Genomic DNA, 12,610 nt, shown 5'->3' on the forward strand with positions numbered 1-12,610 from the left:
GAGGATGTTGATTTGAAGGAGGCATTAAAGACAGTCCCCCATAACTTCAGGAATATCTGTTCTTTGCTCAACAGAATACAGGAATGGTGGGCCAAGATGGCAATAGCTGCAATAGCTGTAATCAAGATAAAATGATAACCGGGTTGATACTGTGACCATGCTCACAGAAACCAATGGAACAGCGTCCAGTGAGCTAATAAGTACGTTCCTGCCAACTATATATGAATCCAATGTGTTAGATCAGAAAAACTTCAAGGAGGAAGGCAAGAAAACACATCAAGCTCAGGTCGAGGGAGGGGCTCGAACAAGGTTCACAAACAATGACTTCATAAGCTTGCGTACTGACTTCCAAAACCTGGAACAATGCCATGCAAGCAGTCACGACTGTCGCTCCTGATAATTCTTGTTCTCTTCTGTCTCGCCTGTACTTCTGAACAATTTCTCGACTATCCACGGACGATAATGACGCACCAATACAACAATGCTGTCTTGTCGTTGACAAAAGACGCAACGCCAGATCCTTATGTCACTTACTCTGGAGCAACCCGCCAATTCTATCTCGTACGTCGTGATCGGGTCTAAATATTTTCTCCTGAGTATTTCTAATGACTTTTAGACATTCACCGCCGGTGATAGGATAGAGATCTGGAGAGCAAACAGCCTACCAAACTTCCACGATCACCCTGAAAAGCACGTCATCTACAGACCACCGCCAGATACTGAGTACTCCAATGATCTATGGGCACCAGAGCTGCATTGTTTGAGAGGAAGATGGTATGTCTATTATGCTGCATGTCATCCAAAGCATGGCAACAAGTCGCACAGAATGGTCGTACTTGCCGGACCTCCCGCAGATCGAGACCCTGCTACAGGAAGCTGGGAGTTTGTGGGTCCTATTAGGGGTATGGGACAGCATCAATGGGCTATCGATGGTACTGTGATTGAATTACACGGTCAGCTGTACTTTGTGTACTCGGGCTGGCCTTTTGATAATCCCAACGAGTCGGATCTGCAACAACATCTCTTCATCCTCAGATTGTCCGATCCGGTCACTGCTTCTTCAGATCCTGTCGAGATCTGTAGACCTGACGAGGGGTTTGAACGCACGGGAGATCATGGTATCAATGAGGGACCCCAATATCTTGCTGCTCCTGATGACTCGTGGGTTGGAATTGTGTACAGTTGCTCAGGCAGTTGGACCAATGAATACAAGATGAATTGTCTTCGCTGGACTGGAGGCGACCCTTTGAGACCTGACTCCTGGCAGAAGAGCATGAAGCCGTTGATTCAGAATGGTCCACATGGTAAAGGGCCTTGGGGACCTGGTCATGGTTCTTTTATGAATATCGGAGACGATATTGTTGGCATGTAAGTTGCGATTCAAACTTGGCTACAAACCCTCAAGAACGTCCACTAACATGAACACAGCTACCATGCTACAGATCGTCCTGACGATGGCTGGAACAATAGAAAGGCTAGGATGCAAAGAGTGGTCTTTACTCCAGAAGGTCCTTATATGGGAGAGGGAGTGGGCAATCTCACCACATCCATGTCTGCCTTTGTCGGTGGTAACGGACATCAGCATTCAGAAGGAGGTGAAAAGAAGCACGGTGGCATCAAGGGCCTCTTGCGCAAGATCAAGGACGAGCTCTGAAGTGTTGAAAGGGGGTAATGTTCATTGACACTATGGACTACGGCGATGGTTGCTCTACGCTTTCTAGCCAGACATGATGCGCTAGGTGAAGAGTTCTTGCTCAAACTGTCTTTCAAGACACGCACCTCAATTATATTTTTGATAACAATCCTCGCAACTCACCATCGGCTCATGATCTGAAAGGCAGTCATGCTATTCATTCGCTTTTCGCTGAGTTTCAATCGACTAAGAGTACATACTTACCCAAAAGTCGGCAAGACGGAAGTAAAGAAAAAGAAAACGCATACACAATCCATCGCGCGCCTTCATTACCATGCATGCGATTCAATGCCTCCCCTACCTTCGCCTATAAACGCCGTCATGCCTTGCTGAAAGCTTTTAGGGATCGACTCTGAGGCGATGCGTTTTTTTTTTCGGAGAGGCGTCAAATGTCGAAAGGCTCCACCCTTTGGAAGTGCTCTCTTTTCGTATCTTCGGGTGCCTTACCGAAAGAGCGTGCTTGACTGAGGCGTGAGACATGGTTCGCTTACCGACGTAATGCGCATATAGGTGATGAGCTTACCGTCGATTTGTTTGAGTACAATAGAATTGATGAATTGATGGTAGGGTCGAGTCCTTCTCCAAGCCTCTCCAGGGTCGTGTATGCGTGAAGGACAGAGACAATGAGTGGCAACAAACCCCAGATAGAGATCCGCATGCTGAGCTCAGTACCTTCTTTGCTTGCGTGATTCGTCGTAGCCGCCATTTCCGTCGTAAGGGCGCTTGCGATCGTTGTCGCGTTCGCGGTCACGGTCGCGGTAGCCGCCACCACGATCACCACCTCCAATTGGTTCTCGATTGCCGCCGCTGCCGCCGAAGTTGTCGCGTGGCGGTCTGTCGCCGTATCTTGAGCCTCCACCCGAGTAGCTGTCGCGACCCCCATCACGGCCTCCGTCACGGCCTCCGTCACGGCCTCCATCGCGACCACCTCCGTAGCCGCCATCACGACCGCCTCCAAAGCCTCCACCGCCGCCTCTTGGGCCACGAGGACCGGACGGGGCACCTTCTGGGAAGCCATTGCCGAAGCCGATGCCACCTCTGCCGCCGCCGCCGCCGCCGCCCCCATACCCACCTCTGTCGCCTCCACCATAGCCTCCTCTGAAGCCACCGCCGCCTCTGTCACCTCCACCTCTTCCACCGCGGAAGCCTCCTCTGAAACCGCCGCCTCCAAAGCCGCCGCCGCGACCGCCACCGAAGCCTCCGGGTCCAGAGGGAGCGCCGTATCCGGAGGGACGAGGGGGGGCGGCTTTTGTGTAGTGACGGCCACCGAGACCACCACCATATCTGCGTGGACGCCATTCCTTGACGGTGCGACCACGTTCAACGTCGACCAGGATTCGTCGGTCTTTGATGCGAATACCATCGGCGTCTTTGTAGGCAGCTGCTTGGGGGTTAGAGTCAAGTGTGTCAAAATGGCAAGAATCACGAATTACCCTTCATATCAGAGTCTCTCTCGAAGACAATAAAAGCATAGCCGCGGTGCTTCTTCTTAGGGGTAGCTGTGGTTGTGTCCTCGACGAGGCGGATCTGGAAGAGTCAGCATTGAATTGAGGACACGATCAATGGTGATGGCGCACGCGCTCGATGGGACCGTAGCGACCGAACTCGCGCTCCAGGTCCTTGACTTCGGTGTTGTAGCTGAGGCGAGAAACGAAGAGGGTCTTTAGCGGATCGCCGACGACGTTAGGGTCTTCATGGGGCTTGACTAGAAGCAGAGGTTAGTGATGGGGTGGATGATTAGGAATTGGCGATTGGCGATTGAGCGCACATTCGTTCTTGTAGCCCTCGGTGATGCGGTATTGAGCAGCCTGGTCTCTCTCCAACTTTTCGCGGTCCTTCCTTTGCAGCCAGCTCTCGGTGGGGACGTAGTTGTCTTCGTATTCCTTTGCGGCCTGGACGTATTGCGCAACACCAGAGATCTTAGGGGTGCGACGGTCCTCGGGGGCGTGGTCGCATGGCGGAAGGTATCGTAATGCTGGTCTTGGAGCGAACAGCTGCAGCAGCTGCGGGGGTAGTTTGTCCGTCATCTGGGAGTGATGATGATGAGGTCGGATGAATATGCTAGACAGGGAGCGCTTGACGTGTGACTTGGCCTGGAGCTGCGAGTCGAGACACGACCGTCCGCGGCTTCTTCCACCGCCAAGACCTGCAATTGGACATTCTCGAGAATCACGAATGATGGTCGATTAGTTCACATATCCATTCAGATCTGCCGTCATCATGCCCCTGCAGGCTCTGCGCACTATCTCAAAGGCCCAGGTATGTCGCCGCATCTTCAATCTCAAAATTTGACCATGAACTGATTTGAACCCGCAGAATGGCGTCGGTGCCTTTATCCTACAATGCAAACGCCTCGATTTCCACTACTGTGACTGGGCTGGTAGCTCAAAGGGCATGAAGTACGCCGAACCTGCTCCTTCTTAAACGTCTCAATCCTAACAAATCGCGCAAGCTCCTTCTTGAAGTACGACCTCCCAGCCTTTGCCCGCGCAAACCCCCAAGTCGAAATCACCGTCTCGCCTCGCCCTCGCAAACACCCCGTCATCAAAGGGACATACATCAATGGCCGTGAAAAGGCCATCTGCGTACGCAACCTCGAGAAAGAGCAAGTCATGAAGAAGGCCGAATTGCTGCGCGACGCGAGCGGCGACAAGTTGAAAAAGGTCACAAAGCCTGTCAAGAGTATCAACGAGAGTGTTAGAGGTATCTGGGATCCTTTCCACGGCTCAAAGTGGTCTGTTTGATCTCATTTCATCTGCTTCCTTTCCAACTCTTCAACGATTTATCTTGTACAAAGCATTTCAAATGGCGTTTCTGGGGATACCAAGCATGTTTTAAGAGAAAATGGCCTCTTCAATTGTATACTATACTTTCTCTCCATCATTACACTTTTCCTGCACGCAATCGGTAAAGCCCGCAATATGGCCATCTCAACAGCTACGGTGGTCATGAGTTCAATCGACCTTTGGTGAATAGCCTAACCTATTGAGTCAAAGTGATTCATCATCTACACCTAGCTTGACAAGCAGAACAAGCTGTGTGGTTCATCTACTCCTGGATTTGACTCTAGTGAATGCTGCCATATCGCCATTACGTAGGAGGAGCTAGGTCCAATTTAGACACGCTCTCCTTTGGGCATCAAGCTCTCCAACACCATACGTCTGTTCGCAGTTGACACGGTCAAACAGATTCTATACTCATTCGCACAGTCGCTCGGTGTTCTTGGCGCAACCTTCAAAGTGCAATGCTTGGTTCGTAATATTTTTTTTATTTTTATTATCAATCATTTCTCATAAGGCAGACGTGCGTTTACTGCACGACACCGCCCTACCAGTCCTTTCTATATACAAGATTTACGAGGACTGGGCGTTGATAATGTCAACAAAGGCGGGCTTCAAGCTGGCACCGCCAACAAGGAAACCGTCAATGTCCTTCTCCTTGGCGAGCTCGTTGCAGTTCTTCTCGCTGACGGATCCACCGTAGATGATTCTGGTGTTGTCCGATGCGGTCTGGCTGACCTCCTTGGTGAGGTAGGCGCGGATGGCGGCGTGGACCTCCTGAGCCTGCTCGGTGGAAGCGACCTTGCCGGTGCCGATGGCCCAGACGGGCTCGTAGGCAATGACAACCTTGCTCCAGTCCTGGATCTGCTTGGCGACAGCGCGGAGCTGGTTGGTGACGACCTCGATGGTCTGGTTGGCCTCTCTCTGCTCGAGCGTCTCGCCAATGCAGAAAATGACACCGAGACCGTGGTCAAGAGCAGTCTTGGTCTTGGAAGCGATGAAGTCGTCGGACTCCTTGAGGATGACACGACGCTCGGAGTGACCGGTCAGAGTCCAGGTGATGTTGGACTCCTTGAGCTGGGAGGCGGAGATCTCACCAGTGAAGGCACCGTTGGGCTTGTCGAAGACGTTCTGGGCAGCAACCTCGAGGCCGGGGCGGAGGTGCTCACGGGTGAGAAGGAGGTAGAGAGCAGGAGGGGCAATGACGACCTCTGGAAGTTGTTAGAACTGAGCAACTGAACACATTGCTCCGTGTTTACATACCGACGTTGGGGTCAACCTTGGCTTGGTTCAGGTTGTTGACAATGCTCTTAATAGTGTCAACCGAACCGTTCATCTTGAAGTTACCACCGACGAAGAATTGACGACCCATGATTGCGGATTTGTGTTGTGATGTGGTTTTTGGGGAGAGTTTGTATAGTATTGGAGTGTATGAAAAGTATCAAAGCAAAGAATGATGTTGAGGGGAAGCACGAGTTTATTTTGTTGGAGGGGCATCCGCATCGCATCATAGCTTGACGTAGCTCGGGCAATCCCGCCTTCGGGCACACCGCGGGGCCTTGGGCTGCCCCTTCGAAACAACCAGAAGATCAATGGTATCAGGAAGATGTAGCCACAACACTTCACATTTGTAGTAGACCGATGAACAAGAGAGTCAAACTGCGGTTAGATTGCTCCTCGAGCCAAGCACGTCGATAATATTGCCCATCCGCTCTAAACACAAGTTCTAGCTAGGTCCGATGGAACCATGAAGGAAACAGGCAGAGAGCTCGCATGTCGGAAGGGTCGGGCAGTGTGTCAATGTCCATCAGAGCGATGCAGAGCGATGCAGAGCGATGCAGTGTTTCTCACAAATGTGCTACTCTCAGCGATACACCAGACCCGGAGAACAATATCGTGGTCGATCATGCTTTCTGCAACTTGCTCGCGCGATCCGCAGCAATCTCACACATGGCCTGGATTTTCGGTCAGCATGGCTTGATACATAACGTGATGTTAACTCATGCCTTAATCGCGGCTGCTCGCTCCGCGGCAATGTCTCCAGCAGCAATTCTCCGTTTCATGTCCTCCATAATGACGGGTCTACTACGACCGTTGACGAAAACAACATATCTCAGTCCAGGGTACGTCTTTTCGTACTCTTCGTTGAGGTCGCGCAGTCTGGCAGCTTCCTCTTCACCGCCAGTGTTGAGTTGTGCCTGTTCTGCTTGGCTCTGAGCACTCTCGACTTTCTTTGCACCAAGTCTAGGGTGTGATCCCAGTATGCTTTCCAGCCATTTGGTGTCACTGGCCGAAGATGACTCGGAGAGCTCGGTCAGCTGTACGCCGACAGTCGCGATAAGGTCATTGTACGATGCAAATGTTCGGTTACGCAGCAGCTCCACCGACAGCGTATGGAGGGGGGTGCTGGGTTCGAACAGTAGGTCGAGAATATCTGCCCTCTGCTCAGCAGACAGTGACGGCAGGGACGAGATGGATGGCAGATCGGACATGTTGAAGCTTGAGATATACAAAGACGGAACGTTTGCGTCGAATCAATGATTAGAGTTGTAGTGTAGAGACCCACACTTACCCCGGCACTCCCACCGGATAAAAACGGTGCATCTACTGAGCTCTACATATGCACTATGTATTTTCCATACGTGAAGGTTTTGATGAAACAGAGCCTCTGTGTTCCTTTGGTCTTTCATGCTTCGAGTTGTCAACTACCACACAGATGCCCTTGCGTTTTCAGTCGCTTTTCTTACTCATCAGAAGGGGTTGTTAACAACTCAGCTATGGACTACGCAACGATCTTCCAGTATGTTTTCCTCCTCCTCGCTCGCTGCAGTCAGTTTGCTATGCGTGATAGCAAAGATGCACAATACTCCCGAGAGAAGGAGGAACGCCTGTTGGGAGCCGTCTTTGACCGGCATCATTGAGCTTAACCTGAACGATATCTCGTAAGCTCATCTGTCGCTCTGAGCCGCCGCGGGTGGATGATTGTAGTAGCACATTTTAGACGGATATCATCTCTGTTCGAAGACACCATTCGTTATCACAACATATTCAAAGTGCTACTGACGTACATGAGCAGAGAGTGCCACAGAAGCGAGTCTTCACTGACCGTATCACAGTCTCCATGTCTTGTGCCTTGATCGTATCGTGTACAATTCTTTGCAGGTCTTTTGGGGTACCACCACTGCTAGATTCTCCTGATAGATCTCTGCGAACAATGCTAGGCTTCCTCCAGTCAGATAGAGCTCGGACTAGACGCCTGGAGCCATGCGCAGTGAACGATCTAAACAAAGGTTAAACCAACTCAGATCTTGTCTTGTGCGGCCAAGATAGGCGAACGGCTGGGAAGATATGATATTCAGGTGTTCGGCACACGGCAGACTGATGAGTTAGGACTCTAGAGGCTGAAGCCATACCAATTTCGAAAGGGTGAGGATACAGAAGCGGCAGCCGTTGTGCCGATCGTGGGTCTCACGGAGGCTTTGTTGAAACGTAGATTCCAGAGCGTACCAGCGAACAACAAGATGCACAACATGCTGCATGCATACAGTAAGAAGCCCATGGAGTAGGTTTGTTTCTGAGAAGTTTCCGTGGTTCAGCTTCAATGATGATGTGTGGTGATTTTCTGTCCGGAGGCAAGATTGGCCTAGGCGCTGCCACACAAAGTCAGGGTGAGCCAATCAATGCTGCAACTTACCGAGGGGCTACGGAAATGTGGGAAATCCCTAGATGAGGCATACGACGATCAATCCGATTCGTGTTGCTGGCAAAGTTTGGTTGAGGCGTGAGCAAAGGGTGGATAAGTATGTATAATAGAGCAGTCCTGTATTTCGAGTCTGATGGCGACAAACATCACCAGAGCACAATAATGCTGGTCGCCAGAAAGGGGCTCACTCAACTCGAAATTCGCGCGAGACACGGTCACACGCGCTTCTGGAATTAAAGCCCCTGAATCTCCTCTGCAGCAAGGGCATAAGGTCTCGTAAAGTCAGAAGACGGTCCGGCGACGACTGGCAACCATGTCTCTAAACGGACTGGATGTACCAGAAGTGCAGCAAGCCTATCAGGCTACATTGAGCGAAGCTGGGGGATGGTTTCTCTTGAAATACGTCTCTCGCGACGAGGTAGCCCTGCTTGGCAGTGGGCAAGCGGGCCTGAGCGAAGCAAGAACGGTCATCCTGCAGTATGAGGAACTGTCGCCTCTGTATGGGCTGGTGGTTTACAGGCGCCGAAAGGTGCTCGTCAAATATGTGCCCGAAGGAACATCGCGACTATTGCAAGGTACGAATTGGCCACCAGAGCCGGCGCAGATCAATCGCTGACCGGGAGAAATACAGCGCGGACGACGGTACACCTCCGGGACGTCCAGGACAAATGGGCGCCGTACGAGACGATGCTCGAGATTGGGACGGCCGAAGGGCTGAACGACACGGCTCTAGCAGCGGCCTTTCCTCTTCACACCGCCTCACCCGCACTGTCCAGCAATCAATTGAATGAGATCACCGAAGACAACGAGGATGGCGACGCCCCTAGGCCGCTTACCCACACTCCGTCCATCTCGTCGGTGTCGGGTCGAAGACCTACGCTTGAAAAGCGGCCGCCTTCCCAGCGTTCTTACCGCGCTCCGTCCTTCACGAGTGCCCAGTTCAGCGGCGAGCATTCGCCTGTGTTAAAGCACAAGTCATCTCTATCGCAGTTTCTGGTCCGGGAAGAGCTAGGGCATAAATCAGTCACACAGCTGAATGGATATCCGACAAACGAAGACAACGCCTCGATCAAGGACGACGCCGCGTCGATACTCAGCACGCGTACAGAATCTGCCCTTCCATTAGCCTCTCCTACACGGACGCCTGCCAATGAGTCGGCTGACTACGATTTGGAGCGGTATCTCGATTCGTTCTTCAAGCCAAAGGTCAAGCTTGGCCCGCGTCCAGTGAACGTTGTTGAAAAGGGTAGGCACACGACAGCATCCGCCCCCGTGTCGAGCCTTCCTGCTGGAGTTCAATTTAGGACAAAGCAACCTCTGGCACAGCCGCAACCACATTATCCCGTATCTCGCAGTCGACTTACGGATCACGCTCCTTCGGGTACCACGGCGCCGCCGAGGCTACCTTCACTTCATTTCTCACCCCAAATCCCCGACATCCCCGAGTTTTTACCACCACGACCTAATTCAAGAGGAAGCTCTCGCTCGTTACCAGCTCCCCGAGCATCCAAAACATTTCTGACTCCTGACAAGCAGCGACTTATGAAAGCGCTGGAGATGAGGAAGAAACAAACGAAAGCCTCGGCTCCTGTAGAGTCGATGTCTCAGTCGGCCGCTGCGAATGTCACTAGTCCAGCATCCGTGGATCCTGCGCGAGTTCAGGCGCAGGAGATGCCGCAGAATTCGGGCGCAAATAAGGCAGACTCCGGTATTGACATTGCGCATAGCTCCATCGCCAAGGAGGTTCAGACGCCTCTTTCGCCAGAGGAGCTGGATCCAGTGACGGAGATACCATCAGTACAACCTGTCGCTGGACTGGGTTCTGACAATGAACAAGCAGACACTCCTCCCGCAAACTCTATCATGCCTAGTGTCAGCGAGGCGACGACTCTTGATACGAATATGGAAAACACTACTGCGATATCAACACACGTCGAGCCAGAGCCAACGCTGAACGAAGAAGAATCACCGAATACTATTACAATTGACTCTCTCACTCAGAACGAGGACACCATTGTCGTGCACGGTCCAAGCGCAGAGGCTGGTGGCATTCAACACTCACTTGTTGACGGTTCCACCGTCACTGAAGTACAAGATCGTGACTCTCAGGACGATACAGTGGCGGTTCAAAAGCTCGAACGACCTGCAGAGCCTACAATTTCCCATCGTGATTCTCAGCCAGAGGCCTCTCAAGACTCGATCCACATCCCCTCCAAGGACTCTCCTAGGGAGCGAGACAGTTTCCAGCCAGAAACCGAATTTAGCGCTGAAGACCCAAATAAGAAGCGTCGTCGCGGTTTGCTGGAACCCTTGCAGATTCAAGTACGTCTAGAACGCCACACTTCAGAGCACAAGTTCCTCTCGGACGACGATTTCATGGACGAGCTACAGACCGCCACGTTCGAGCAGGCGACGCCTATTGCCATGTCTAAATCGCCCGCAAGCCCGTTCTTCCCTCCAAGACGTCCCAGTTCCCGTTCAGCCAAGTCGTCCAACTCGGCCACTACTGCAGTCTCGACAGAATCTGTCCCCATCGTACCTTCTGTTAGCGACACCTTGGAAAAGCGCCAAATCGCTCCTGAATTATTGCTTCCTTCGGAACCTCAGTCTGTACTGCCGACCAGAACACCATCAGTCTCATCGGTCAGGACCACAGATTCCGGGCCACTCATGCGCAAGTCAAACGTGTCTTCTGGTATATCTGCTAGAATTGCAGCACTCGCCGAATCCTCAACACGCGAGGGGAGTCCACCTGTGGTGCCTGGATCTCGCAAGCTGTCTGCGAATTCTACCATAGCACAGCGCAAGAGCTCTTACATCGACCAGTCAGCCGACAACCAGACTAGTGGTGGTGCCGAGAAGAGATATGTTGGAAAGTTGTCTGTTTGGCCTGCTGCGACACCATCTAACCCTTCAAACTTGAAGACTCGCACTGCTCAGCCGGGCAATCGCGACTCGGTTTCGGTCACTGCACGCATTGTTCGCGTTCCCCGTGCAGGAGAACCCGCCAACGCGTCAAAACTGCAGGCCTCTCCTTTGCTTTTCAACCACCAGCGTCCTGCAACGGCCAGCCGCGTTACCCCTGCCCCTATCATCACAAACGGCTTCTCATCTAAGCTCTCACAAGGGGAACATGACAGTGTTATGTCCCCTGCGAGCAGAGACGGCATGGCTTCGCGTGGCTCTGTAGAGACGAACGCAACCAGCAAACGCAAGTCATTCGACCGCAAATCGTTCAAGAGTCTGACCGGTCCCACGAGCCCAAAGAAGAACGCACTCAAGCAGAGCATGACAATGCCGCCTATTGAGACCAGCCCTGATAAGTCGAGCCGTACTAGCCGGTTCTTCAAGCGCATCTCTCATCTTGGTAAGGACAAGAAGAAGAGCCCGCCTCAGGTGCCTACGATCACTACTACGCCCTCTGAGCCCATGTCCCCTACATCTATCTCCCAATCGGGCCCAACCAGTCCTGCAGCCATCACCTCGATTCCGGAACTTATCCCGGCACCAGGGTCTGAACTTGCACCTGCTCCAATTGTCGCTCCCAATCCAGCTGTTTCTGCAATCTCGACCCCTAAACCCCGTCCGGATTCCATCGCCGACGTCCCTCCTCCTGTCTCAATTGGAGATTTCAATGTTCAATTCCCAGACGCCATGCTTTGGAAGCGACGCTGGATTGAGATTGATAGCACCGGCCACATCATCTTCACTGCAGCTGCTCGTCACAGCAACGTTCACAGACCATTCAATTCGAAATTCCATCTGAAGGATATCAGTGCTCCTTTTATACCTGACCTCGACCGACAGGAGATGCCACACAGTGTGATATGCGATCTTGTTCAAGGAGAAGGTTCAATACAGTGTGCCAGCGAAGATGCCATGTCGCAGCGTCAACTACTGTCTCGTAAGTCATAGCCAGTCGTCTGCGCGGTTTGTTTTGAGTGGACACTTGAAAGCTAATACATCGGTCGCAGTGCTCACCACTTACTACCAAGCATGGAAGTCTGTTTAGTCTTAGTTCTTGGGAACACAGATCCACATGCCTTCGACGACGGATCAGGGCAGCACAGGATAATGCTGCCTATTACCATTCCTAAGCTACAGCACTTTCTCCTCGGTCGAAACGCATCCAGTCATTCGTTTAATGCCTTTACTTGTTTGCTCTTAGATACCCCTTTCCATTTCTTTTCTCTTCTAGCCCACTCGGGATTTTCTATGTAAAATAATTCAACCTGGAGGCTTGCCTCGTATATTTCTCTGACACCATGATTCAAGCTCATGTACATTGTGTGTCCAAAAAATGACAGTATGGTTGCCGAAGAATGAAGACGGTCACGCTACACGCTATCAGTGACGATTCGGCTCTGCAGGGAACGTGGATCGCTTTCTGTCTCGTGTGAGAATCAAGTCTAGAGGCAAGAGTCAGGATCAGAA

The 12,610-nt window shown here is 51.9% G+C and overlaps 7 protein-coding genes across 7 annotated transcripts; 4 read left to right on the forward strand and 3 right to left on the reverse strand.

Annotated features, from left to right (window-relative positions):
- Positions 1–462: 462 nt before the first annotated feature.
- AUEXF2481DRAFT_6002 (glycoside hydrolase family 43 protein) lies at positions 463–1,654 on the forward strand (the record flags this gene model as incomplete). Its single annotated transcript, XM_013487347.1, has 3 exons — positions 463–561; positions 617–1,368; positions 1,429–1,654. The coding sequence occupies 3 exons, from the start codon at positions 463–465 to the stop codon at positions 1,652–1,654; spliced, it is 1,077 nt and encodes a 358-aa protein (XP_013342801.1).
- Positions 1,655–2,216: 562 nt separating this feature from the next.
- AUEXF2481DRAFT_41104 (uncharacterized protein) lies at positions 2,217–3,771 on the reverse strand. The gene is made up of 4 exons (XM_013487449.1): positions 3,462–3,771; positions 3,271–3,398; positions 3,127–3,220; positions 2,217–3,074 (listed from the first exon to the last, which is right to left on the reverse strand). The coding sequence occupies exons 1-4, from the start codon at positions 3,718–3,720 to the stop codon at positions 2,359–2,361; spliced, it is 1,197 nt and encodes a 398-aa protein (XP_013342903.1). The 5' UTR covers positions 3,721–3,771; the 3' UTR covers positions 2,217–2,358.
- A 142-nt stretch (positions 3,772–3,913) lies between these two features.
- AUEXF2481DRAFT_6004 (uncharacterized protein) lies at positions 3,914–4,437 on the forward strand (the record flags this gene model as incomplete). The annotated part of the gene is made up of 3 exons (XM_013487348.1): positions 3,914–3,952; positions 4,010–4,092; positions 4,146–4,437. The coding sequence occupies 3 exons, from the start codon at positions 3,914–3,916 to the stop codon at positions 4,435–4,437; spliced, it is 414 nt and encodes a 137-aa protein (XP_013342802.1).
- Positions 4,438–5,046: 609 nt separating this feature from the next.
- AUEXF2481DRAFT_98696 (uncharacterized protein) lies at positions 5,047–5,845 on the reverse strand (the record flags this gene model as incomplete). Its single annotated transcript, XM_013487582.1, has 2 exons — positions 5,047–5,684; positions 5,737–5,845. The coding sequence occupies 2 exons, from the start codon at positions 5,843–5,845 to the stop codon at positions 5,047–5,049; spliced, it is 747 nt and encodes a 248-aa protein (XP_013343036.1).
- A 225-nt stretch (positions 5,846–6,070) lies between these two features.
- AUEXF2481DRAFT_41105 (uncharacterized protein) lies at positions 6,071–6,994 on the reverse strand. The gene is made up of 2 exons (XM_013487450.1): positions 6,480–6,994; positions 6,071–6,428 (listed from the first exon to the last, which is right to left on the reverse strand). The coding sequence occupies exons 1-2, from the start codon at positions 6,963–6,965 to the stop codon at positions 6,378–6,380; spliced, it is 537 nt and encodes a 178-aa protein (XP_013342904.1). The 5' UTR covers positions 6,966–6,994; the 3' UTR covers positions 6,071–6,377.
- Positions 6,995–7,139: 145 nt separating this feature from the next.
- Positions 7,140–8,369, forward strand: AUEXF2481DRAFT_41108 (uncharacterized protein). Its single transcript, XM_013487451.1, has 4 exons — positions 7,140–7,401; positions 7,468–7,529; positions 7,580–7,753; positions 7,887–8,369. Exons 3-4 carry the CDS (start codon positions 7,595–7,597, stop codon positions 8,037–8,039), a joined length of 312 nt encoding a protein of 103 aa, XP_013342905.1. The 5' UTR covers positions 7,140–7,401; positions 7,468–7,529; positions 7,580–7,594; the 3' UTR covers positions 8,040–8,369.
- AUEXF2481DRAFT_41110 (uncharacterized protein) lies at positions 8,253–12,502 on the forward strand. Its single transcript, XM_013487452.1, has 3 exons — positions 8,253–8,751; positions 8,808–12,080; positions 12,151–12,502. Exons 1-3 carry the CDS (start codon positions 8,490–8,492, stop codon positions 12,186–12,188), a joined length of 3,573 nt encoding a protein of 1,190 aa, XP_013342906.1. The 5' UTR covers positions 8,253–8,489; the 3' UTR covers positions 12,189–12,502.
- Positions 12,503–12,610: the final 108 nt, after the last annotated feature.

This window comes from Aureobasidium subglaciale (assembly GCF_000721755.1).
Source record: "Aureobasidium subglaciale EXF-2481 unplaced genomic scaffold scaffold_13, whole genome shotgun sequence".
Classification (NCBI taxonomy): domain Eukaryota; kingdom Fungi; phylum Ascomycota; class Dothideomycetes; order Dothideales; family Saccotheciaceae; genus Aureobasidium; species Aureobasidium subglaciale.